The 27,375-nt window shown below is 43.7% G+C and overlaps 2 protein-coding genes across 4 annotated transcripts in view; both read right to left on the bottom strand.

The window, feature by feature from the left end:
* Nucleotides 1–4,876, bottom strand: part of cnpy1 (canopy FGF signaling regulator 1) — a 35,819-nt gene extending 30,943 nt beyond the window's left edge. The window contains exons 1-3 of one of the 3 annotated variants that reach the window (XM_072440568.1): nt 4,681–4,876; nt 3,606–3,708; nt 1,086–1,201 (exon numbers count right to left, since the gene is read on the bottom strand). In XM_072440568.1, coding sequence (XP_072296669.1) covers nt 1,086–1,201; nt 3,606–3,699 — 210 coding nt within the window. In that variant the 5' untranslated portion in view covers nt 3,700–3,708; nt 4,681–4,876. The remainder of the gene's footprint in view (nt 1–1,085; nt 1,202–3,605; nt 3,709–4,680) is intronic. The other 2 variants (XM_072440567.1, XM_072440566.1) reach the window with 2 other exon arrangements.
* A 7,327-nt stretch (nt 4,877–12,203) lies between these two features.
* On the bottom strand, nt 12,204–26,850 carry atg10 (ATG10 autophagy related 10 homolog (S. cerevisiae)). Its single transcript, XM_072440301.1, has 7 exons — nt 26,763–26,850; nt 25,869–26,047; nt 25,002–25,187; nt 19,132–19,309; nt 18,381–18,478; nt 17,628–17,725; nt 12,204–12,832 (listed from the first exon to the last, which is right to left on the bottom strand). The coding sequence occupies exons 2-7, from the start codon at nt 25,971–25,973 to the stop codon at nt 12,745–12,747; spliced, it is 753 nt and encodes a 250-aa protein (XP_072296402.1). The 5' UTR covers nt 25,974–26,047; nt 26,763–26,850; the 3' UTR covers nt 12,204–12,744.
* Nucleotides 26,851–27,375: the final 525 nt, after the last annotated feature.

Below are 27,375 nucleotides of genomic sequence, written 5' to 3' on the forward strand. Positions count from 1 at the left end.
CTTGTCCTTCATGTCTAGAGAAAGTACCTTCTTGTCCTTCACGGTCTAGAGAAAGTACCTTCTTGTCCTTCACGTCTAGAGAAAGTACCTTCTTGTCCTTCACGTCTAGAGAAAGTACCTTCTTGTCCTTCACGTCTATAGAAAGTACCTTCTTGTCCTTCACGTCTAGAGAAAGTACCTTCTTGTCCTTCACGTCTAGAGAAAGTACCTTCTTGTCCTTCACGGTCTAGAGAAAGTACCTTCTTGTCCTTCACGGTCTAGAGAAAGTACCTTCTTGTCCTTCATGTCTAGAGAAAGTACCTTCTTGTCCTTCACGTCTAGAGAAAGTACCTTCTTGTCCTTCACGTCTAGAGAAAGTACCTTCTTGTCCTTCACGTCTATAGAAAGTACCTTCTTGTCCTTCACGTCTAGAGAAAGTACCTTCTTGTCCTTCACGTCTAGAGAAAGTACCTTCTTGTCCTTCACGTCTAGAGAAAGTACCTTCTTGTCCTTCACGTCTAGAGAAAGTACCTTCTTGTCCTTCACGTCTAGAGAAAGTACCTTCTTGTCCTTCACGGTCTAGAGAAAGTACCTTCTTGTCCTTCATGTCTAGAGAAAGTACCTTCTTGTCCTTCATGTCTAGAGAAAGTACCTTCTTGTCCTTCATGTCTAGAGAAAGTACCTTCTTGTCCTTCACGTCTATAGAAAGTACCTTCTTGTCCTTCACGGTCTAGAGAAAGTACCTTCTTGTCCTTCATGTCTAGAGGAAGTACCTTCTTGTCCTTCATGTCTAGAGAAAGTACCTTCTTGTCCTTCATGTCTAGAGAAAGTACCTTCTTGTCCTTCATGTCTAGAGAAAGTACCTTCTTGTCCTTCACGGTCTAGAGAAAGTACCTTCTTGTCCTTCATGTCTAGAGAAAGTACCTTCTTGTCCTTCATGTCTAGAGAAAGTACCTTCTTGTCCTTCACGTCTAGAGAAAGTACCTTCTTGTCCTTCACGGTCTAGAGAAATTATCTTCTTGTCCTTCATGTCTAGAGAAAGTACCTTCTTGTTCTTCATGTCTAGAGAAAGTACCTTCTTGTCCTTCACGGTCTAGAGAAAGTACCTTCTTGTCCTTCACGGTGCCGTCGGGGCTGAGTCTGAAGCTTCCCACGTTGATGGTTTTCTTGGGGTCGATTTGGCTGATGGAGAAACTCATCTCGTCCACGATGGCTCTGCACGCTGACACACAGCAAAAGACACGATTTCTTTAGTCGAGCTGCAACTGACGATTATTTTGTAATGAAATAGTGTGTTTGGACTTATACACCATGTAATAGTATGTTTAGGCTTATACACATGTAATAGTATGTTTAGACTTATACACCATGTTATAGTGTTTAGACTTATACACCATGTAATAGTGTGTTTAGGCTTATACACATGTAATAGTATGTTTAGACTTATACACCATGTTATAGTGTTTAGACTTATACACCATGTAATAGTGTGTTTAGACTTATACACCATGTAATAGTATGTTTAGACTTATACACCATGTAATAGTGTGTTTAGGCTTATACACCATGTAATAGTGTGTTTAGACTTATACACCATGTAATAGTGTGTTTAGACTTATACACCATGTAATAGTGTGTTTAGACTTATACACCATGTAATAGTGTGTTTAGGCTTATACACCATGTAATAGTGTGTTTAGACTTATACACCATGTAATAGTGTGTTTAGACTTATACACCATGTAATAGTGTGTTTAGACTTATACACCATGTAATAGTATGTTTAGACTTATACACCATGTAATAGTGTGTTTAGACTTATACACCATGTAATAGTGTGTTTAGACTTATACACCATGTAATAGTATGTTTAGACTTATACACCATGTAATAGTGTGTTTAGGCTTATACACCATGTAATAGTGTGTTTAGACTTATACACATGTAATAGTGTGTTTAGACTTATACACATGTAATAGTGTGTTTAGACTTATACACCATGTAATAGTGTGTTTAGACTTATTACACCATGTAATAGTATGTTTAGACTTATACACCATGTAATAGTGTGTTTAGACTTATTACACCATGTAATAGTGTGTTTAGACTTATACACATGTAATAGTGTGTTTAGACTTATACACCATGTAATAGTGTGTTTAGACTTATACACCATGTAATAGTGTGTTTAGACTTATACACCATGTAATAGTGTGTTTAGACTTATACACCATGTAATAGTGTGTTTAGGCTTATACACATGTAATAGTGTGTTTAGACTTATACACCATGTAATAGTGTGTTTAGACTTATACACCATGTAATAGTGTGTTTAGACTTATACACCATGTAATAGTGTGTTTAGGCTTATACACATGTAATAGTGTGTTTAGACTTATACACCATGTAATAGTATGTTTAGACTTATACACCATGTAATAGTGTGTTTAGACTTATACACCATGTAATAGTGTGTTTAGGCTCATACACCATGTAATAGTGTGTTTAGACTTATACACCATGTAATAGTGTGGTTATGGTGTATCTTTGTAAATAAATAAGGTACGTTAAATTATCCCCGTATGAGGCATATTTACCATCTCTTTAAAATATTCAGGGGAGAGCACTGTTTAGATGATATTTAGATGATATTTAGGTGATATTTAGACAGTATATTTTGGATATCATTAGCTCTTGTGTCACTCTTACTGTGATATTTAGTGCTAATTACTCGACTCTTCCTCAACAACAGCTGCTGTGCTGAGGTGAGACTTTTCTCTTTGTCCGTGTGTGAAAGGCGTTTTATTCACCTGAAACCTGAGCAGGAAGCTGAGATACACAAAGTGCTTTGTCGTATAGTGTTTGTGTTTGGTAACGCTTAAAGGGCACTTATTCTGCTAAATGTCTGTTCTCACTCTATTCCTCGTCACAAACCGCTGCAGTTTGAGTCATGAATCCTGTTTACGAGCTCCGCTTCAGTCAGTAATCAGTGTCATTTAACATTTAGACGTACTAAACTTAACTCTTTTTAATCATCAACTCATTACATTCATTACAACTGTGTGCTACATTAGCATGTCGGGGAAAGCTAGCTTTTGTTTGTTTCCCCATGGTTTTTCCCCACGCTGCCAGTAGATAGAGCCAAAGCTCAGTTACTCTGGCGTCTGGACTCACCGGGGCCTGGACCCCGGACCCTCTGGACCCTCTGGACCCTCTGAACCCTCTGAACCCGCTGGACCCGCTGGACCCCCTGGACCCCCTGGACCCTCTGGACCCTCTCTGGACCCCCTGGACCCCCTGGACTCGCCTCCGTCGGTCCCTCATCTGCCTGAAGAGTGGGTCCAGCTCCAGTCTCCCTCGTGTCCGTCTGTCCGTCTGTGAGAGTCGGATCTCTCCTTCACTGGAACTCCTTCAGGTTTCTACGCTTTTTTCCCAAAGAGGTTTTTTTGTAGTTTTTCCTGGCCGAGAAGGAGAGTCTAAGGACAGAGGACCCTGGGACATCGTCCCTCGCCACCACAGACATTGTTGATTCATTTCTCCCTGTGGCCCTCAGAGGCAACTGTTGTTGTGATTTTGGGCCTTACAAAAATAAATTGATTTGATTTGATTTGACTCTCTGGACTCACCGGAGCAGTAAAGCACGGCGTCTCTTTTGGCTCTGCAGCTGAAGAGTACGGACAGGAGCATCACACTGACCCGGAACCACCACCACGACGCCATCTTTGAGTCCTGGGGTCAGAGCGGTCAGAGGTCAGAGGTCAAGTGTGAAGCTAATCTCAAACGCTGACATCAAACACTGGATACTTCTCTCAAAGGAAAGAGATTTATCTGAAAATAGATCATATCACGCTAATAATAATAAAATAATAATACAAATGATAAGATTGTCTTTCATTTAAACTATTACAGCCCAAAAGAGACAGAAACACACTTTTAACGGCCTTATTTCCACCGCTGCGTGAGACTGTGACAAACACAATGTCTTTTTAAATTAATTTGTTGAGCTTTAATTAGGGCGAATCCAGTCGTGACACGGTTAAGCCCAAAAGTGCAGAAACATCACTTAAAACTCTTATTTGAGCTCATTTTTAACCGTTTTAAATATCGACACACAGATATTATAATTACATTTACAAAGCGGCAATCACAGTTTCACCCTCTGCACGAATCGCGTTAAAATCGTCCGTCTTTAGTGTTAATTATCAGACAAATGTGAAAAGTCCGTCAAATTAAAGGCAAAAGAGCAGAAATATCACTTAATGCTCTTATTTACACATACATTAGTACATTTGTATTCATAATCCACTTTTACATTACATTTAACGCACATTTAAAACACAGTTGATGCACATTTAACACACATTTAACACACATTATGACATTTGTTTAAGGTTTTACTGGACAAATCACTGACTTTAACACTAATTATGCTTTTTTTGTGTGAAGCTCAAATCATATTATGAGGCTAAAACAAATCGTACTTTGTCTTTCTTTAGCAAAAATAAAAACAGTTTAACTTAAAATTCTACCCTGGAAATCCAAACACGTTATAACGACTTAAAAAAACGTTGGTATTTCAATCACGTGTCGGTTAATCGTGTAAAATGTGTCAGTTTGACGCAGAAGTTTAATTACTTTGTCATTTATTTATGTTTTGGCGCTATTTTCAAACATATTTTGGTGATAAAATGTGTTATTTACCCCGTTTGTTTGACCTGTAAAACTCCCCAGCAGCAGGTGAAGCAGGTAAATCAGGCTAGAGCAGGTAAACCAGGCTCAAACAGGCTAAAACAGGCTCAAACAGGCTAAAACTGGCTAAAACTGCGGGATAAAGTCACTCTTTCTCCGCAAAAACAAAGTGACAAACTGCGACGACGCGACACTGGATGAAAAGTCATTGGACACTTTAGTTTGGACACAACTGGACTTTTCTCACGTTTCATCGGGAAAAGACACGACAGAAGCCGGAAGGTAAACACTGACGTCATCTCCGCCGGGCTTTTCAGAGTAAAACGCAGTGGTTTTGGCTCTCGATTCTGTTTCTGACATATAAAGACTTATAAAGACATATAAAGACGTATAAAGACATATAAAGACTTATAAAGACATTTAAAGACACATAAAGACATATAAAGACACAGAACATTGCATCTGGTTTGTCCAATGTAAATGCTATGTCCTTAAATAAATAAAAAAGACATATAAAGACACATAAAGACATATAAAGACATATAAAGACTTATAAAGTACTACAACAGTCTGCGTGTGTAAATACACAGGTGAAGTAGGATAAAGATGATAAAGTATCGACTGTATTCAGAGAAATGAATCCAGAGCAAATCTTTGTGTTCTTCAGCTTCAAGTCCAAGTTTTTACAAATATTTAAGGTTTATAAAATGTGCTGTTTGAAGAAAGAGGCTCAACGACAAGTGAGATTTAAATATTTGAGCTGGAACTGTGCAAGTTATGGTCCGGGGGCCAAATGCGGCCCTCAGGCCTCCTGCTGAAAGGGTCCAAATAATCTTAGGCAGTACTTTTAACAGCAATATTAGTATTTGTACCACTATAACTCCATCTCATCATGCTGTGAAATGAAAGGTATTTAAGTTACTAAAGGTATTAAAAGTGTAAAGTACATTTTCTCATATTTGAAGCGCACAATTTGTACAAAATTAATTTAAAATGCTTTACTAAACAGGAAAAAATGCATTCAAATCAAAATGCAGAGACAGGACTCACCTGTGCTTGTGGTGAAGTGAAATAAATATGAAATACATTAAATAAAATAATACTAACTGATAAAAGTGCATTTTATATATTTATATATAATACAATCAAGTGTATTTCAAATGTATATTTTACAGCACAGGCTTGAAAAATAAGAATAAACATATTAAATGTTATTTGGATCAACTCAAATGAATAAGTAAATAAAATAAGTTGCGTTATAGGAAAAGTAAAGCAAAAAGTCCATTTTATTCTTATTTTGTTCCATACAATTTTATTTATTTTTTCTTCATCAAAATGATCACTTATTGCAAAAACACAAACGCAGTGACAAAGTCATCAAAAAGATAAAAACACAAATAAATAATAATAATAATCTGAGAATAATCTATGAATAAAAAACAGAGGAATTATTCACGTTCTTTTACACTGAAGGCTTTGACGCGGCGGCAAGAGGACGCGTTTCCGGTCAGGTCAGAACACACGTAACTTGACGCCGCCAATCACAGCGCAGTCCCCGGAGCGCGCGGACCAATCAGCGTCGTCCGCATGGCTCCGCGCAGTAGGAGGTGAAGAACAGACGCAAAGTTCAGCGCAAAAGTGACGCAGAAGTGACGTGTGAGCGCGAGGGAGGCGTCCACACGACACAGAGCCCCAAAATACTCTTTAAAGCCCCAAAATACTCTTTAAAGCCCCAAAACACACTTTGAAGCCCCAAAATACTCTTTAAAGACCCAAAGTTGCGTTGCGTTCGTTGTGTTGTTGTGACGTGAGCTAGCCCCCCCCCCCCCGCGCCCTCCGGCCGCGCTAAAGTACGGCGTGTCGTCGGTACACGTTTATATACACGTTTATATGAAAGAGGAACTCCACGAACGATCGGGACACGCACTGGAATCGCTTTAAATTAACTTGTTTTGACTTTATTCGGCTGGATTGAGTGTTTTCGTCGTGTCGTTGCGATGTGTTTTGGCTCTGAGTCCCCCGGCTCCGGCCCCGCCCCCCGGCTCCGGCCCCGCCCCCCGGCTCCGGCCCCGCCCCCCGGCCGGCGCCGTACCGCGTTTCCACAAAGGAGGAACTCATGAAACTGCGGAGAACAGTCGTCTTACCCGGAGATCGTCACGTTATCCCGGCGCAATACTGACCTAACCTAATACTGATGTGCAATTCTGTCATATGTGCAATTACTGTTGGAATTCATGTGCAATTACTGTGAAATTCATGTGCTGTCGTGACACATATTCATGTGCAATTACTGTCGGGATCACATGCAATGGTATTTATTTATTTATTTGTCTATGGGAGTTTTTTATTTATTTATAGGAGATCTTCTACTGAAAGTGTTTTTCAGACTTCCTATAAGTGATCTGTTCTTCTGTATCTACCTCTGGATCTACCTGCGTTGCAACAATGAAATTTCCCCATGTGGGACAATAAAGGATTATCTTATCTTATCTTAAAATACTCTTTAAAGCCCCAAAACACACTTTAAAGCCCCAAAACACACTTTAAAGACCCACAATACTTTTTAAAGCCCAGAAACACACTTTAAAGCCCCAAAATACTATTTGAAGCCCCAAAACACACTTTAAAGACCTAAAACACACTTTAAAGCCCCAAAACACACTTTAAAGACCCAAAATACTCTTTAAAGCCCCAAAATAATAATAATGATAATAATAATAACTTTTATTTATATAGTGCTTTTCAGTGACCCAAAGACGCTGAACATATATAAAAAAGGGGGGGTATTTACAGACAGGGGGGACAACACGTACAGAACACATTAATATACAGATAAAATGAACAAGACAGAAGAAGTAGAGAGAAAAAGATGGGGATGTAACAGGGGGTAGAAGAGGAGGCAATGGGGTAGAGGAGGCTAGGGGTAGGGGAGGTCATAAGCTTGGGTGAAGAGGTCATGTTTTTAGGCGGGATTTGAATGTTGTGAGTGAGGGAGAGTGGGACAGGTCTTTAATACTCTTTAAAGCCCCAAAACACACTTTAAAGCCCCAAAATGATCTTTAAAGCCCCAAAACACACTTTAAAGCCCCAAAACACACTTTAAGGAAGCCCCTAAACACACTTTAAAGAAGCCCCTAAACACACTTTAAAGAAGCCCCAAACACACTTTAAAGCCCCCAAACACACTTTAAAGCCCCAAACACACTTTAAAGCCCCAAAACACACATTATCACTGCAGAAAAGGCCCGAAACACACATCAAAGCCCCAAAACTCACATTAACACAGCAGAAACAGCCCCGAAACACACATTAAAGCCCCAAACACACATTAAAGCCCCCAAACACACTTTCAAGCCCCAAAACACACAGTATCACTGCAGAAAAAGCCCTAAAACACACTTAAAAGAAGCCCCAAAACACACTTTAAAGCCCTCAAACACACTTTAAAGCCCCAAAACACACTTTAAAGCCCCAAAACACACTTTAAAGCCCAGAAACACACATTAAAGCCCCAAAACTCACATTATCACTGCAGAAAAAACCCTAAAACACACATTAAAGCACCAAAACACACATTAAAGCCCAAAAACAAACACAAAAGCTCCAAACACACAGTATCACTGCAGAAACAGCCCCAAAACACACATTAAGGCCCCAAAACACACATTAAAGCCCAAAAACAAACACATAAGCCCCAAAATACACATCATCACGGCAGAAAAAGCCCCAAAACACACATTAAAGCCCAAAAATACACATCATCACGGCAGAAAAAGCCCCAAAACATACATTGAAGCCCCAATAACACACTTTAAAGCCCCAAAACAAACAGTATCACTGCAGGAAAAACACAAATCTGTCCCAAGAAATGACAAAAGAATGAAAAAACAAACAAACATGAAATAAAGCTCAAATACAGGTATAAAACAGAAACACAAAAGCTTTTGTCACTCACAGTGAGAAGAGAAAACACTTTAAGTTAAAAAACTGGATCAGATCTAAATCTTGATGGTATTTGTAACAAAAATGAGCCACAAAAGTGAATTTCCAGTTACAAAACATTGATAAAATAAACGTGTCGAGCCTCAAAATTATACTTGAGCTTCATAAAAAGTGTAATTTGTGCGTCAAGTTTTTGTGGATTCAACACTTCTGTGAATATTTGTCCAGTAAAAGACTAAAAATCAGGACTTTGTCTTCATCAAAAATGCAAAGAGTCAGAATCTCCTTTTTCAAAAACAAATACAGTAAAAAATCTAGTGTTAAATGTGTTTAAAGCGGCAGTGTTCTCTGCCTCCCTCTGGTGGACACGGGTTATACCACTTTTTATCATATTTATTTATTTTTTAAAAACATGGTGTGCATACAAATATACACAAATATACACAAACATACACAAATATATACAAATATACACAAACATACACAAATATACACAAATATACACAAACATACACAAATATATACAAATATACACAAACATACACAAATATATACAAATATACACAAACATACACAAATATACACAAATATACACAAACATACACAAATATATACAAATATACACAAACATACACAAATATATACAAATATACAAATATGCAAATACACAAATATACAAACATACAAATATACAAATATACAAATACACAAATACACAAATATCACAGAAATATCTCACAGTAAAGAAAACACTCAGCAGCCGTGGTGGAAAGGGGAAAATGATAAAAATGTGGCTTGAAAGTTAAATTTCAACACAATTTTAGAGCTTTTTTTTGTGCAAAATTTAAATGAACTTGGACCTCGGACTGTGGTTTTAACAACAATAATGACAGAATTACACTTGATTACAAGTCAAACTCAAAATGCATCGCTTTTATTAAAATTACAGCTGTTTTATATTTATGACATTAATTTAACATGTTTGATATGAACATTTGTGCTTATGATAAAACACGGTAAATTTCCTCATTCTTTTAGCAACAATTCATTCAAACTAAATCAGCACAAACAAAACAAACCCAAGAGCAGTAAAATGTAAAAAGAATAAAAAATGATTATTAAGTCAAAATAAATAGTTTTGTATGATCATAATGATGAATATGTAGGAATATCTCTCATTTGATGAGCAAGAGACAGTGAAAATAATCAAAACAATCTTTAAAAAATATATATAAAATGAATTTAAAAAAAAATAATTAAAAAGCTTTGTCAATTTGAGTGAAATAATTAATTGTGATAGAGCATGGAAATTAATTATACACTTTTATTCCATAAATTTCTGTATTTATTAAGTTAAAATAAATAAAAATCTATGGTTTTGTATAATCATAATAACTAATATGTACGAATATTTCTGATTTGATGAGGAACAGACATTGGGAAATAAAAAAAAAACAAAAACATGTAAAATTAAAAATAATAATTCATAGTTTCCCACATTACCACGCTCCATCTCTCTTTTATAGTGAAAATAAATGTAAATGTAAATGCTGCTCCGCTCCTGAAGCAGCAGCGCGGCCCTCGCAGCAGGAGCGGGAGCTTCTGTCCAGTTTGAAGGACGTGGCAAGGACACGCTCAGTCCCGGAACGTCCCCCGCAGTCCCCTCCAGCTCTCCCCCCGCCCCCCTGTGCTCTCCCCCCGCCCCCCACGCTCCACCCGTCCCAGGAACAGATGGCGGGACGTCCTGAGCTCAGCAGAAACTCGTCTCCAGCTGCAGTTCCCCTCCCGTCTGGACAGGGGCGACGCTGCGCACGAGACACACGAGACACACGAGACACACGTCCTCGAGTAAAGTAAAGGTGAAATCAAAGTGATGAAGCGAAGAACGTGAAAGGAAAAGTGTGAAAAAGTAGTTTAATGATCCGGTCTAATCCAGACGCAGCTCTATTTGACCCAAACAGCTGTTTATACACGTTTAAAACACGTTTAACTCACGGTCCAAAGCGCTGCACACGCTCAGGGACATGACATAAACATATATATAGACAAATATACACAAATGCCCAACTCAAGTCTGAAGAGATACAAAAAGTACTCGGGGAAAATACACTGGAAAACTGTATTTGTGCGTGAAAAGGCAAATGACTGTTTAAAAACAAAATAAGACAGGATTCCTTGCATCTCTTTTGCTGCTGAATAAAATCCAAACACTTTGATTTGACATCAAACTGCACTAGAATCAGTCAATCTCCCATGGTTACGCTGGCCCCGCCTCCATCTGAGAACACTTCCTGTACTGCAGATCGTACCTGGAGGACTCGTTAACTCTGATGATGAACTTTAAACAGATCCACGAGGAGAAGAAGAAGCTTCAGGGCTTCATCCATCTGCTTCAGGCTTCATCCATCTGCTTCAGGCTTCATCCATCTGCTTCAGGCTTCATCCATCTGCTTCAGGCTTCATCCATCTGCTTCAGGGCTTCATCCATCTGCTTCAGGCTTCATCCATCTGCTTCAGGGCTTCATCCATCTGCTTCAGGACTTCATCCATCTGCTTCAGGCTTCATCCATCTGCTTCAGGCTTCATCCATCTGCTTCAGGGCTTCATCCATCTGCTTCAGGGCTTCATCCATCTGCTTCAGGGCTTCATCCATCTGCTTCAGGCTTCATCCATCTGCTTCAGGGCTTCATCCATCTGCTTCAGGGCTTCATCCATCTGCTTCAGGGCTTCATCCATCTGCTTCAGGGCTTCATCCATCTGCTTCAGGCTTCATCCATCTGCTTCAGGGCTTCATCCATCTGCTTCAGGCTTCATCCATCTGCTTCATCCATCTGCTTCAGGGCTTCATCCATCTGCTTCAGGCTTCATCCATCTGCTTCAGGGCTTCATCCATCTGCTTCAGGCTTCATCCATCTGCTTCAGGCTTCATCCATCTGCTTCAGGGCTTCATCCATCTGCTTCAGGGCTTCATCCATCTGCTTCAGGGCTTCATCCATCTGCTTCAGGCTTCATCCATCTGCTTCAGGGCTTCATCCATCTGCTTCAGGGCTTCATCCATCTGCTTCAGGCTTCACCCATCTGCTTCAGGACTTCATCCATCTGCTTCAGGCTTCATCCATCTGCTTCAGGCTTCATCCATCTGCTTCAGGCTTCATCCATCTGCTTCAGGGCTTCATCCATCTGCTTCAGGGCTTCATCCATCTGCTTCAGGGCTTCATCCATCTGCTTCAGGGCTTCATCCATCTGCTTCAGGGCTTCATCCATCTGCTTCAGGCTTCATCCATCTGCTTCAGGCTTCATCCATCTGCTTCATCCATCTGCTTCAGGGCTTCATCCATCTGCTTCAGGGCTTCATCCATCTGCTTCAGGGCTTCATCCATCTGCTTCAGGGCTTCATCCATCTGCTTCAGGCTTCATCCATCTGCTTCAGGGCTTCATCCATCTGCTTCAGGCTTCATCCATCTGCTTCAGGCTTCATCCATCTGCTTCAGGGCTTCATCCATCTGCTTCAGGGCTTCATCCATCTGCTTCAGGGCTTCATCCATCTGCTTCAGGCTTCATCCATCTGCTTCAGGGCTTCATCCATCTGCTTGAGGTCAGCTCAAGGTCTGGACTCTGACGCTCCTGTGGGTCTGAGAGCTGCACGTGGAGGAACCAGAGGGAGAGTTTAAAGACGGCGTGAGGGGAAGATAATAACATAAGTAAAGTAATAATAAGTAAAAATAATGAGGCAACAATTTGAAATTTTACAGTAAAATCTATTTGACTCAAATACTAAATAATGAATCCAAAATCTTCTTTGTTTGTGGAAGTGAAGCGAGAATATAAACCAGGTTCTGTCCATTTATCAGACTTAAATGTCCCAAATATGTGACATTTTGTCCGTTTAGAGTCTGTGAGCAAACTGCAGGAGAGGTTTGTGTCTGGAAAGTAACAAAGAAGATCAAAACAGAGTCGACTGATGTGTGAGAGACGCAGGAGGAAGTACTTTAAAGAGAGAGGACCAGGAGCAGGTCAGGGGTCTGAAGAGTACTCCAGAGGCAGGTGCAGAGGCAGGTGCAGAGGCAGGTGCAGAGGCAGGTCCAGAGGCAGGTCCAGAGGCAGGTTGAGAGGCAGGTGCAGACCCAGCAGAGGTCAGGGGTCTGAAGAGTACTCCAGAGGCAGGTGCAGACCCAGCAGAGGACCGACCACACTCAGCCACGTCAGCACAAAGTTGACCGCTCTGAAGGAAACACAGTGTCACTCCTCTGACCCGCCCACACTGTCCTCTGACCCGCCCACACTGTCCTCTGACCCGCCCACACTGTCCTCTGACCCGCCCACACTGTCCTCTGACCCACCCACACTGTCCTCTGACCCACCCACACTGTCCTCTGACCCGCCCACACTGTCCTCTGACCCGCCCACACTGTCCTCTGACCCGCCCACACTGTCCTCTGACCCGCCCACACTGTCCTCTGACCCGCCCACACTGTCCTCTGACCCACCCACACTGTCCTCTGACCCGCCCACACTGTCCTCTGACCCGCCCACACTGTCCTCTGACCCGCCCACACTGTCCTCTGACCCGCCCACACTGTCCTCTGACCCGCCCACACTGTCCTCTGACCCGCCCACACTGTCCTCTGACCCGCCCACACTGTCCTCTGACCCGCCCACACTGTCCTCTGACCCGCCCACACTGTCCTCTGACCCGCCCACACTGTCCTCTGACCCGCCCACACTGTCCTCTGACCCGCCCACACTGTCCTCTGACCCGCCCACACTGTCCTCTGACCCGCCCACACTGTCCTCTGACCCGCCCACACTGTCCTCTGACCCGCCCACACTGTCCTCTGACCCGCCCACACTGTCCTCTGACCCGCCCACACTGTCCTCTGACCCGCCCACACTGTCCTCTGACCCGCCCACACTGTCCTCTGACCCGCCCACACTGTCCTCTGACCCGCCCACACTGTCCTCTGACCCGCCCACACTGTCCTCTGACCCGCCCACACTGTCCTCTGACCCGCCCACACTGTCCTCTGACCCACCCACACTGTCCTCTGACCCGCCCACACTGTCCTCTGACCCGCCCACACTGTCCTCTGACCCGCCCACACTCTCCTCTGACCCACCCACACTGTCCTCTGACCCGCCCACACTGTCCTCTGACCCACCCACACTGTCCTCTGACCCGCCCACACTGTCCTCTGACCCGCCCACACTGTCCTCTGACCCGCCCACACTGTCCTCTGACCCGCCCACACTGTCCTCTGACCCTTGAGTGACTTGCGTATTCCGTGTTGTAGGTTCCGAGTTGCATGTTCCGTGTTGCGTGTTCTGTGTTGCGTGTTCTGTGTTGCATGTTCCGTGTTGCATGTTCCGTGTTCCGCGTTGCGTGTTCTGTGTTGCGTGTTCTGTGTTGCATGTTCCGTGTTGCATGTTCCGTGTTGCATGTTCTGTGTTCCGTGTTGCATGTTCCGTGTTGCATGTTCTGTGTTCCGTGTTGCATGTTCCGTGTTGCATGTTCTGTGTTCCGTGTTGCATGTTCCGTGTTGCATGTTCTGTGTTCCGTGTTGCATGTTCCGTGTTGCATGTTCTGTGTTCCGTGTTGCATGTTCTATGTTGCATGTTCTGTGTTGCATGTTCCGTGTTGCGTGTTCTGTGTTGCATGTTCCGTGTTGCATGTTCCGTGTTTCATGTTCCGTGTTGCATGTTCTGTGTTCCGTGTTGCATGTTCCGTGTTGCATGTTCCGTGTTGCATGTTCCGTGTTGCATGTTCCGTGTTGCATGTTCTATGTTGCATGTTCCGTGTTCCGTGTTGCATGTTCCGTGTTGCATGTTCTGTGTTCCGTGTTGCATGTTCCGTGTTGCATGTTCTGTATTGCGTGTTCCGTGTTAAATGTTCCGTGTTGCATGTTCCGTGTTGCGTGTTGCATGTTCCGTGTTGCATGTTCTGTGTTCCGTGTTGCATGTTCCGTGTTGCATGTTCCGTGTTGCATGTTCTATGTTGCATGTTCCGTGTTGCATGTTCTGTGTTCCGTGTTGCATGTTCCGTGTTGCATGTTCTGTGTTCCGTGTTGCATGTTCTATGTTGCATGTTCCGTGTTGCATGTTCTGTGTTCCGTGTTGCATGTTCCGTGTTGCATGTTCCGTGTTGCATGTTCCGTGTTGCATGTTCCGTGTTGCGTGTTCTGTGTTGCGTGTTCCGTGTTGCATGTTCCGTGTTGCATGTTCCGTGTTGCATGTTCTGTGTTGCGTGTTCTGTGTTGCATGTTCCGTGTTGCATGTTCTGTGTTCCGTGTTGCATGTTCCGTGTTGCATGTTCTGTGTTCCGTGTTGCATGTTCTATGTTGCATGTTCTGTGTTGCATGTTCCGTGTTTTGTGTTGCATGTTCCGTGTTGCATGTTCCGTGTTGCGTGTTCTGTGTTGCGTGTTCCGTGTTGCATGTTCCGTGTTGCATGTTCCGTGTTGCATGTTCTGTGTTGCGTGTTCTGTGTTGCATGTTCCGTGTTGCATGTTCTGTGTTCCGTGTTGCATGTTCCGTGTTGCATGTTCTGTGTTCCGTGTTGCATGTTCTATGTTGCATGTTCTGTGTTGCATGTTCCGTGTTTTGTGTTGCATGTTCCGTGTTGCATGTTCCGTGTTGCATGTTCTGTGTTCCGTGTTGCATGTTCTATGTTGCATGTTCCGTGTTGCATGTTCCGTGTTGCATGTTCCGTGTTCCGTGTTCTGTGTTGCATGTTCCGTGTTGCATGTTCCGTGTTGCGTGTTCCGTGTTGCATGTTCCGTGTTGCATGTTCTGTGTTCCGTGTTGCATGTTCTGTGTTGCGTGTTCCGTGTCCCATGTTCCGTGTTGCATGTTCCGTGTTGCATGTTCTGTGTTCCGTGTTGCATGTTCCGTGTTGCGTGTTCCGTGTTGCATGTTCCGTGTTGCATGTTCTGTGTTGCATGTTCCGTGTTGCATGTTCTGTGTTCCGTGTTGCATGTTCCGTGTTGCATGTTCTGTGTTCCGTGTTGCATGTTCTATGTTGCATGTTCCGTGTTGCATGTTCAGTGTTGCATGTTCTGTGTTCCGTGTTGCATGTTCTGTGTTGCGTGTTCTGTGTTGCATGTTCCGTGTTGCATGTTCTGTGTTGCATGTTCCGTGTTGCATGTTCTGTGTTGCATGTTCTGTGTTCCGTGTTGCATGTTCTGTGTTGCGTGTTCCGTGTTCTGTGTTGCATGTTCTGTGTTGCATGTTCTGTGTTGCGTGTTCCGTGTTGCGTGTTCGGTGTTGCATGTTCCGTGTTGCATGTTCTGTGTTCCGTGTTGCATGTTCCGTGTTGCATGTTCCGTGTTGCATGTTCCGTGTTCTGTGTTGCATGTTCCGTGTTGCATGTTCCGTGTTCTGTGTTGCATGTTCCGTGTTGCATGTTCCGTGTTGCATGTTCCGTGTTGCATGTTCCGTGTTGCATGTTCTGTGTTCCGTGTTGCATGTTCCGTGTTCTGTGTTGCATGTTCTGTGTTGCGTGTTCTGTGTTGCATGTTCCGTGTTGCATGTTCTGTGTTCCGTGTTGCATGTTCCGTGTTGCATGTTCTGTGTTCCGTGTTGCATGTTCTATGTTGCATGTTCTGTGTTGCATGTTCCGTGTTTTGTGTTGCATGTTCCGTGTTGCATGTTCCGTGTTGCATGTTCTGTGTTCCGTGTTGCATGTTCTATGTTGCATGTTCCGTGTTGCATGTTCCGTGTTGCATGTTCCGTGTTGCGTGTTCCGTGTTCTGTGTTGCATGTTCCGTGTTGCATGTTCCGTGTTGCGTGTTCCGTGTTGCATGTTCCGTGTTGCATGTTCTGTGTTCCGTGTTGCATGTTCTGTGTTGCGTGTTCCGTGTCCCATGTTCCGTGTTGCATGTTCCGTGTTGCATGTTCTGTGTTCCGTGTTGCATGTTCCGTGTTGCGTGTTCCGTGTTGCATGTTCCGTGTTGCATGTTCTGTGTTGCATGTTCCGTGTTGCATGTTCTGTGTTCCGTGTTGCATGTTCCGTGTTGCATGTTCTGTGTTCCGTGTTGCATGTTCTATGTTGCATGTTCCGTGTTGCATGTTCAGTGTTGCATGTTCTGTGTTCCGTGTTGCATGTTCTGTGTTGCGTGTTCTGTGTTGCATGTTCCGTGTTGCATGTTCTGTGTTGCATGTTCCGTGTTGCATGTTCTGTGTTGCATGTTCTGTGTTCCGTGTTGCATGTTCTGTGTTGCGTGTTCCGTGTTCTGTGTTGCATGTTCTGTGTTGCATGTTCTGTGTTGCGTGTTCCGTGTTGCATGTTCGGTGTTGCATGTTCCGTGTTGCATGTTCTGTGTTCCGTGTTGCATGTTCCGTGTTGCATGTTCCGTGTTGCATGTTCCGTGTTCTGTGTTGCATGTTCCGTGTCGCATGTTCCGTGTTCTGTGTTGCATGTTCCGTGTTGCATGTTCCGTGTTGCATGTTCCGTGTTGCATGTTCCGTGTTGCATGTTCTGTGTTCCGTGTTGCATGTTCCGTGTTCTGTGTTGCATGTTCTGTGTTGCGTGTTCTGTGTTGCATGTTCCGTGTTGCATGTTATGTGTTCTGTGTTGCATGTTCTGTGTTCCGTGTTGCATGTTGCGTGTTCTGTGTTGCGTGTTCCGTGTTGCATGTTCCGTGTTCTGTGTTGCATGTTCTATGTTGCATGTTCCGTGTTCTGTGTTCCGTGTTGCATGCTCCATGTTGCATGTTCCGAGTTCCGTGTTCTGTGTTGCATGTTCCGGGTTGCGTGTTCCATGTTGCATGTTCCGTGTTCTGTGTTGCGTGTTCTGTGTTGCATGTTCCGTGTTGCGTGTTCTGTGTTGCGTGTTCCGTGTTGCATGTTCCGTGTTCTGTGTTGCGTGTTCTGTGTTGCATGTTCTGTGTTGCATGTTCTGTGTTGCGTGTTCCGTGTTGCATGTTCCGTGTTCTGTGTTGCATGCTCCGTGTTCTGTGTTGCATGTTCTGTGTTGCATGTTCCGTGTTGCATGTTCTGTGTTCCGTGTTGCGTGTTCTGTACCTGTTTTCCCGTCGAGCCGCCTGTAGAACCGGCCTCATGAAGTCCAGGGTTCTACACGGGTGAAGCATGAAGAAGGCCTGTCCCAGAAGAGGGTGCTCCTGAGGGACAGAGCGGGTTTGAAGAAGGAGAAAACCCGGGCAAAATCTGTGCTTACGACTGGGAAAGAGCCAATAACGTACAGGCCGAATAAAGATGTAAAAAGCTGAAGTTTAAGAGTTTCACCAAAACAGCACCGGGATTTAAAGTTCCCATGACAGGTCATTACGATGTTCTAATTGTGACTGTATTTGGTGTATTTATACCTGTCGTACATATCATTTTTCACCAATCGAGCAGGTATTTGTGGAGAAAACGTTGAAAAATCTGTAGAAAATGACGGATGAAGAATGGGAATATATACGTAGAAGATAAAACTGTTTTTGACACATTGACTCAAGAACAGATCCTAATCATTTCTAAATATATAACTTAATAAAATTTGCCTTTTTAACTTATATAACTTATTTATTTGACACATCTACGGCTCAATTTGATGATTTACCACAAAATAAACGAGATACGTTCTCCACACACGGAGCTCACAGACAGTGCCCGTCGATCGCTTAGTGATCATCAGGTCGTAATTATCGAGCATGATCCGTGATGGTTCTGACGCGTTAAGTGGAGAACGTATCTTGTTTATTTTGTTTACTTTACTGCGGCTTTACCCGTTGCGTGACTGCGGCTTTACCCGTTGCGTGACTGCGGCTTTACCTGTTGCGTGACGGTGTCGAGCAGAGCGTCCTGCGATGATACGCGCAGCTTCGGTGCGACGAGGCTCCACACTTCCTCCAGCGACAAGCTCTTTCCCTCTGGAAGAAAATCCACGGTTCAGTCGCGGTTTAACATGGAACAAGAGCTTAACCGACGGCAACACAAGTCCTTATTCCTGTTGTACGTCCAGACCAAAGAACGGTGTAAATGTGGTGCTTCTAGATACACAATATTTGGAAATAAAGTGTGTTATCAATGATCTTTTTGGACATTTTATCGTGGTTCTGACACAGTTTAAGCGCCACAAAAGGACAATATTTGGCTTTTTGTGCATCACCAGCTCCAAATGGACTATTCCAGGTCTAAATTAGGCCTAAACCAGGTCTTAAGTTGGACTACGCCATTTCCTGCAGTCGTTTTAGCACCGAAACAGCTCAAGCGTGAATAAAATGCACTCTCAAAAGGAGGTGAGCGCGAACCACCACCGATGTTGGATCATTTCTCATTAAAAAACAATAAAAACGGCTTCATATTTTACTTTCACGACTGTATAAAGCAGATTTCTTTCCACGTTTCTGAACTCCAAACAGATAAAACGATGAGCTGTCAATCTCTGCATCAAAAGGAACAAATCGTCTGATCTCGATTCAAATCTGACCGACGCGGTTTGTGGTCTCGCAGAACCGAACGATCTCGTCTTCGCTTCTACATCTAAGACGAGGAAGAGGAATGCGAGTGGGCGGGTCCGTACCGAGCGTGAAGGCCCTGAAGTAGAGCACGGGGGCCCCGAAGCTGCTCGAGAAAACCACGTGGAACTCAAACTGGAAACAACGAGCCAGAGGACAGTTTGTGGCAACAGCGTCATCATCTTCTCCACCTTCATCTTCTTCTTCTTCTTCTTCTTCTTCTTCTGGAGCGGCCGCTGTACGCTGCACAAACACCACCGGGTCAAACGACGAGGTTTTTGCTCAATACGTGACATAAATCCACAGACACGATCAGTAATCACACACGTTCTCATTCCAAACCTTGAAATCTGAGCAGAAGCTAAATTAAAAAAAAAAAACGTTTTATATTTGGCTGTTTTTGTCACATTTAATTTTGCTTTGTCATTCAGAAAGTTCAATATCATAAAACTGGCTGGAAACGTAAAGCGCCCCCTACAGGTCGCACGACTCATTGAACTATAACGCAGTTCAGATAAATATATTTAGCTAAAAAATCATAAAAATGTTATCACAGAATAGCTCAATTTTTAGGTTTGTAATGTCACTTCCTGTTTGTAATTGATGACATCACACTAGGAAATTACCCAGAAAACACTGGGCCAAAACTCATCTGAAGTCACAATTTTTTGACAAATAAAAATAAATGAGAACTAAACATGGACTAAACATGGACTAAAACACATAGTTAGACGATGATTAAATGCTGTGTAGAGCAAAGACATAAACCATCAGATATATATCTATATATATATAGATATATATATATATATATATATATATACATAAATATATATATATATATATATATATACATAAATATATAATATATATATATATATATACATAAATATATATATACATATATATATATTATATAAATATATATATAATATATATATATTCATGTTTAGAGTCAAAAAAGTAGTTTCTTTGTGTAAATTCTGCATAAACTTTGACTGGCGTGAGTGTCCCTGGTGTGATGTCACTTCCTGTACGAGTGTCCCTGGTGTGATGTCACTTCCTGTACGAGTGTCCCTGGTGTGATGTCACTTCCTGTACGAGTGTCCCTGGTGTGATGTCACTTCCTGTACGAGTGTCCCTGGTGTGATGTCACTTCCTGTACGAGTGTCCCTGGTGTGATGTCACTTCCTGTACGAGTGTCCCTGGTGTGATGTCACTTCCTGTACGAGTGTCCCTGGTGTGATGTCACTTCCTGTATGAGTGTCCCTGGAGTGATGTCACTTCCTGTATGAGTGTCCTTGGTGTGATGTCACTTCCTGTACGAGTGTCCCTGGTGTGATGTCATTTCCTGTATGAGTGTCCCTGGTGTGATGTCACTTCCTGTACGAGTGTCCTTGGTGTGATGTCACTTCCTGTACGAGTGTCCCTGGTGTGATGTCACTTCCTGTACGAGTGTCCCTGGTGTGATGTCACTTCCTGTACGAGTGTCCCTGGTGTGACGTCACTTCCTGTTGAGTGTCCCTGGTGTGATGTCACTTCCTGTATGAGTGTCCCTGGTGTGATGTCACTTCCTGTATGAGTGTCCCTGGTGTGATGTCACTTCCTGTACGAGTGTCCCTGGTGTGATGTCACTTCCTGTACGAGTGTCCCTGGTGTGATGTCACTTCCTGTACGAGTGTCCCTGGTGTGATGTCACTTCCTGTACGAGTGTCCATGGTGTGATGTCACTTCCTGTATGAGTGTCCTTGGTGTGATGTCACTTCCTGTATGAGTGTCAGTGTGATGTCACTTCCTGTATGAGTGTATCTGGTGTGATGTCACTTCCTGTACGAGTGTCCTTGTTGTGATGTCACTTTCTGTACGAGCGTCCCTGGTGTGATGTCATTTCCTGTACGAGTGTCCCTGGTGTGATGTCATTTCCTGTAGGAGTGTCCCTGGTGTGATGTCACTTCCTGTACGAGTGTCCCTGGTGTGATGTCACTTCCTGTACGAGTGTCCCTGGTGTGATGTCACTTCCTGTACGAGTGTCCATGGTGTGATGTCACTTCCTGTACGAGTGTCCATGGTGTGATGTCACTTCCTGTACGAGTGTCCCTGGTGTGATGTCACTTCCTGTACGAGTGTCCCTGGTGTGATGTCACTTCCTGTACGAGTGTCCCTGGTGTGATGTCACTTCCTGTACGAGTGTCCCTGGTGTGATGTCACTTCCTGTACGAGTGTCCCTGGTGTGATGTCACTTCCTGTACGAGTGTCCCTGGTGTGATGTCACTTCCTGTACGAGTGTCCCTGGTGTGATGTCACTTCCTGTATTGAGTGTCCCTGGTGTGATGTCCCTTCCTGTACGAGTGTCCCTGGTGTGATGTCACTTCCTGTACGAGTGTCCCTGGTGTGATGTCACTTCCTGTACGAGTGTCCCTGGTGTGATGTCACTTCCTGTACGAGTGTCCTTGGTGTGATGTCACTTCCTGTACGAGTGTCCCTGGTGTGATGTCATTTCCTGTATGAGTGTCCCTGGTGTGATGTCACTTCCTGTACGAGTGTCCTTGGTGTGATGTCACTTCCTGTACGAGTGTCCTTGGTGTGATGTCACTTCCTGTACGAGTGTCCCTGGTGTGATGTCACTTCCTGTACGAGTGTCCCTGGTGTGATGTCACTTTCTGTACGAGTGTCCCTGGTGTGACGTCACTTCCTGTTGAGTGTCCCTGGTGTGATGTCACTTCGTGTATGAGTGTCCCTGGTGTGATGTCACTTCCTGTCTGAGTGTCCCTGGTGTGATGTCACTTCCTGTCTGAGTGTCCCTGGTGTGATGTCACTTCCTGTACGAGTGTCCCTGGTGTGATGTCACTTCCTGTACGAGTGTCCCTGGTGTGATGTCACTTCCTGTACGAGTGTCCCTGGTGTGATGTCACTTCCTGTACGAGTGTCCCTGGTGTGATGTCACTTCCTGTATGAGTGTCCATGGTGTGATGTCACTTCCTGTATGAGTGTCCTTGGTGTGATGTCACTTCCTGTATGAGTGTCAGTGTGATGTCACTTCCTGTATGAGTGTATCTGGTGTGATGTCACTTCCTGTACAAGTGTCCCTGGTGTGATGTCACTTTCTGTATGAGCGTCCCTGGTGTGATGTCATTTCCTGTACGAGTGTCCCTGGTGTGATGTCACTTCCTGTACGAGTGTCCCTGGTGTGATGTCACTTCCTGTACGAGTGTCCCTGGTGTGATGTCACTTCCTGTACGAGTGTCCCTGGTGTGATGTCACTTCCTGTACGAGTGTCCATGGTGTGATGTCACTTCCTGTACGAGTGTCCCTGGTGTGATGTCACTTCCTGTACGAGTGTCCCTGGTGTGATGTCACTTCCTGTACGAGTGTCCCTGGTGTGATGTCACTTCCTGTACGAGTGTCCCTGGTGTGATGTCACTTCCTGTATGAGTGTCCCTGGTGTGATGTCACTTCCTGTACGAGTGTCCCTGGTGTGATGTCACTTCCTGTATGAGTGTCCATGGTGTGATGTCACTTCCTGTATGAGTGTCCTTGGTGTGATGTCACTTCCTGTATGAGTGTCAGTGTGATGTCACTTCCTGTATGAGTGTCCCTGTTGTGATATCACTTTCTGTACGAGTGTCCCTGGTGTGATATCACTTCCTGTATGAGTGTCCCTGGTGTGATGTCATTTCCTGTATGAGTGTCCCTGGTGTGATGTCATTTCCTGTATGAGTGTCCCTGGTGTGATGTCACTTCCTGTATGAGTGTCCCTGGTGTGATGTAATTCCCTGTATGAGTGTCCCTGGTGTGATGTCACTACCTGTATGAGTGTCCCTGGTGTGATGTCACTTCCTGTATGAGTGTCCCTGGTGTGATGTCACTTCCTGTATGAGTGTCCCTGGTGTGATGTCATTTCCTGTATGAGTGTCCCTGGTGTGATGTCACTTCCTGTATTGAGTGTCCCTGGTGTGATGTCCCTTCCTGTACGAGTGTCCCTGGTGTGATGTCACTTCCTGTACGAGTGTCCCTGGTGTGATGTCACTTCCTGTATGAGTGTCCCTGGTGTGATGTCACTTCCTGTACGAGTGTCCTTGGTGTGATGTCACTTCCTGTACGAGTGTCCCTGGTGTGATGTCATTTCCTGTATGAGTGTCCCTGGTGTGATGTCACTTCCTGTACGAGTGTCCTTGGTGTGATGTCACTTCCTGTACGAGTGTCCTTGGTGTGATGTCACTTCCTGTACGAGTGTCCCTGGTGTGATGTCACTTCCTGTACGAGTGTCCCTGGTGTGATGTCACTTTCTGTACGAGTGTCCCTGGTGTGACGTCACTTCCTGTTGAGTGTCCCTGGTGTGATGTCACTTCGTGTATGAGTGTCCCTGGTGTGATGTCACTTCCTGTCTGAGTGTCCCTGGTGTGATGTCACTTCCTGTCTGAGTGTCCCTGGTGTGATGTCACTTCCTGTACGAGTGTCCCTGGTGTGATGTCACTTCCTGTACGAGTGTCCCTGGTGTGATGTCACTTCCTGTACGAGTGTCCCTGGTGTGATGTCACTTCCTGTACGAGTGTCCCTGGTGTGATGTCACTTCCTGTATGAGTGTCCATGGTGTGATGTCACTTCCTGTATGAGTGTCCTTGGTGTGATGTCACTTCCTGTATGAGTGTCAGTGTGATGTCACTTCCTGTATGAGTGTATCTGGTGTGATGTCACTTCCTGTACAAGTGTCCCTGGTGTGATGTCACTTTCTGTAAGAGCGTCCCTGGTGTGATGTCATTTCCTGTACGAGTGTCCCTGGTGTGATGTCACTTCCTGTACGAGTGTCCCTGGTGTGATGTCACTTCCTGTACGAGTGTCCCTGGTGTGATGTCACTTCCTGTACGAGTGTCCCTGGTGTGATGTCACTTCCTGTACGAGTGTCCATGGTGTGATGTCACTTCCTGTACGAGTGTCCCTGGTGTGATGTCACTTCCTGTACGAGTGTCCCTGGTGTGATGTCACTTCCTGTACGAGTGTCCCTGGTGTGATGTCACTTCCTGTACGAGTGTCCCTGGTGTGATGTCACTTCCTGTATGAGTGTCCCTGGTGTGATGTCACTTCCTGTACGAGTGTCCCTGGTGTGATGTCACTTCCTGTATGAGTGTCCATGGTGTGATGTCACTTCCTGTATGAGTGTCCTTGGTGTGATGTCACTTCCTGTATGAGTGTCAGTGTGATGTCACTTCCTGTATGAGTGTCCCTGTTGTGATGTCACTTTCTGTACGAGTGTCCCTGGTGTGATATCACTTCCTGTATGAGTGTCCCTGGTGTGATGTCATTTCCTGTATGAGTGTCCCTGGTGTGATGTCACTTCCTGTATGAGTGTCCCTGGTGTGATGTAATTTCCTGTATGAGTGTCCCTGGTGTGATGTCACTTCCTGTATGAGTGTCCCTGGTGTGATGTCACTTCCTGTATGAGTGTCCCTGGTGTGATGTCACTTCCTGTATGAGTGTCCCTGGTGTGATGTCATTTCCTGTATGAGTGTCCCTGGTGTGATGTCACTTCCTGTACGAGCGTCCCTGGTTTGATGTCACTTCCTGTATGAGTGTCCCTGGTGTGATGTCACTTCCTGTACGAGCGTCCCTGGTGTGATGTCACTTCCTGTACGAGCGTCCCTGGTTTGATGTCACTTCCTGTATGAGTGTCCCTGGTGTGATGTCACTTCCTGTCATTTTCTACAGATTTTTCAGTGTTTTCTCCATAAACACCTGCTCGATCGGTGTAAAACTATCATTTATATGTACGACAGGTATAAACACACATAATAAAAACCTGTCATGGCCCTTTAAGCAAAAGTAACGCGTTGAATGAAAGATAATTAAAGCTTCTTCTGTTGTTCGGTCGCGAATATATATCACGCAGTTGAAATGTTACAGTTCATCGCGACGTTCTCTGCGTTTGTCACAGCTCCACCTGCTGGTCGTCCAGGGCCATCTCGTGCTCGGGCTCCACCTGCTGGTCGTCCGGGGCCATCTCGTGCTCGGGCTCCACCTGCTGGTCGTCCGGGGCCATCTCGTGCTCTGGACTCTCCCGGTTCCGTTCCGAGCGCGTAACGACGGAGCGCAGCAGCGTTTTCTTCAGATAGCCCTCCCGCGTTCCCTGACGACAAAGAACGAGAATTATCAACTAAAGAAATGTTGAAATGTGGAGAATGAAGACGTTTCAGGAACAGTAAAGAATAAAGTGTATTATTGAGGAAAAACAGCAATACCTTATACTTTAGGACATTTTGTTGTAATAACGTCGCCGTCTTTGTTATAAAAGGTCTTTAGAGTGTGTTTTAGAGTCTGTTTAGTCCAGTTAAGCATCACCATGATCAGTTAAAGACCATTTTAAGTCTTAGGTTTAGGTTATAACCAAAAATAAGCAATTTACAAGGTAGAAATGTCAACTTTGTCTGCTTTTCTGGCACAAAAGACGTATTTTCTGGAGTATAAGTTGCACCAGCCCAAAAATGCATAATAGAGAAGAAGAAAACATATATATGCAGTTGCAAGTGTGAAAATAACAAATAATATCACATATATGTCGCTCTGGAGTATAAGTATATAAGTATAAGTCGCACCCCGGCCAAAACTATGAAAAAAGGTGCGACTTATAGTCCGGAAAATACGGTAATTTGTGGTAATATTTCTGTAGATGAAATGAAGAACTGAGTATTTGTTTCCGTAAAAACCTAAACTCTTCATAAAAAAGCTTAAAGTCGTTCATAATCGCTCTGACGTCACTCCCGTGTCTTTGACTCGAACGTGTCTGTTTCTCTGAATGTCTGTCCCGTACCGGCGCTCGCTCCCAGCTCCAGCCGTCCCGCAGCTCCTCAGACTTCTGCAGCAGACGTCGGCAACACTCAGAGAAACTGTCCTCGTCCAGCTGCAGAGACGTCATCCTCCGTTTCCTCCGTCGCCGCGGGAACAGAGGGGAGGCGGGGCTTTGTTCAGAGGCGGGGCTTTGTTTAGGACCTGAGACAAACACAGAACAAGGACTCGTTTGTCACGTCTGATCGGCTAAAGTTAAAATATGTAGAGTGTCATATAAGACACTTTTTAAAATTCCAAACTGGACGATATTCAAAGAGAAATGTGTCTGTGTCGAGCTCGTTATTCTTAAATTAAATAATGACTTCCGAGGACAAAATAACGATATGTTTTGTAAATGACCATAAGAGAAACTAGAAGAGAATATTGTAAACGTTCATGCATATAATAAATATGTAAAGAAAAATAAAGAAAAACAATAATAATGAATACATAATAACACAAAATAATAATGAGATAATTAATAATCTGTAATAAACTATTACAATTTAAAAATAATACTTTATTTAATTCACGTTTTGTGATACTTGAAACCCAAATAATACTTTTACACACATTTGAGCTCCTTCCTGATGTTTTGATCCAATATGTTCTGAATATTGTCCTCGGTCACACAAACAAACATATTATAGAAATTCATTTATGCAACTAACACCCACCGCTGGCTTATTTTAATATATTTAATGCTAAACATACAAACATCACTCCTAATTCTCCATCTCAAAACCTGAACTTTATTTACAGCTGGATTTTGCACAATCCTCTTTGCATTTGCCTCTCAGAATAGGCTTTTTATCCACATTTATCAACAACAAAACAACTTTAATTGAATCTAACGCGATGCGGCGGTTTTACTCACGGTTCCAGAGCTGAAAACGTGAAGAAATCGGCTCCAAACCGGGTCAAATCCGCGGTAAAGTCTGAACACCGCGTCGCCGCCATTTTGGATCCGCTCGTGTTTGTTTATCTTCCGGGTTTTGTGTGACGTAGCAGCGCCCACTTCCGGACAAATGAAGTGTTACATGTATTTACTGTGTGAAAACGACTAACCTGGACATAAAACCGGTTAATTGTTTTTAATTTTAGATTTATGGAGATTTTATAAAGGAACACGAGAGCGGGGTGAGTAGAGCCTGCCTCTAACTTAAGCTGAAAAAATATATACAATTTTATATATAGTTTTAATTATCATTCATTGAAAATATACATCCTTAAATTATGTAATGAGGTGAATTAAAAAAGATAAATAAACAAACGTGTTTTAGTCAGTCAAAGAAAAAATAAATTAAATCAAGCAGATTTATGATCTATTTTTCATAGTTTGTGTCATGTTTTAAGTAATTTTGCAAATTATAATACATGCTGTGCAGTAACAGTTTATGTATGTAAGTTTAGTCTTAAAGTATAAGAGAAAAAGATTTATCCCAAAAAGTCTCTCTAAAGTTGATCTGGAGAAAAACTGCAAAAAAATG

Source organism: Eucyclogobius newberryi, unplaced genomic scaffold, assembly GCF_026437365.1.
Source record: "Eucyclogobius newberryi isolate DKJ021-1_F unplaced genomic scaffold, fEucNew1.0.hap1 SCAF_12, whole genome shotgun sequence".
Classification (NCBI taxonomy): domain Eukaryota; kingdom Metazoa; phylum Chordata; class Actinopteri; order Gobiiformes; family Gobiidae; genus Eucyclogobius; species Eucyclogobius newberryi.

What these genes read in the sequence shown, in the direction of transcription:
- atg10 (XM_072440301.1), bottom strand. Translation starts at nt 25,973, where the DNA reads ATGACGTCTCTGCAGCTGGACGAGGACAGTTTCTCTGAGTGTTGCCGA. An exon ending in GGAGCTGGGAGCGAGCGCCG is followed by an intron (nt 25,188 to 25,868) that starts GTACGGGACAGA and finishes CTTTGTCGTCAG; the next exon opens with GGAACGCGGGAGGGCTATCT. An exon ending in TGGCCCTGGACGACCAGCAG is followed by an intron (nt 19,310 to 25,001) that starts GTGGAGCTGTGA and finishes GTGTTTGTGCAG; the next exon opens with CGTACAGCGGCCGCTCCAGA.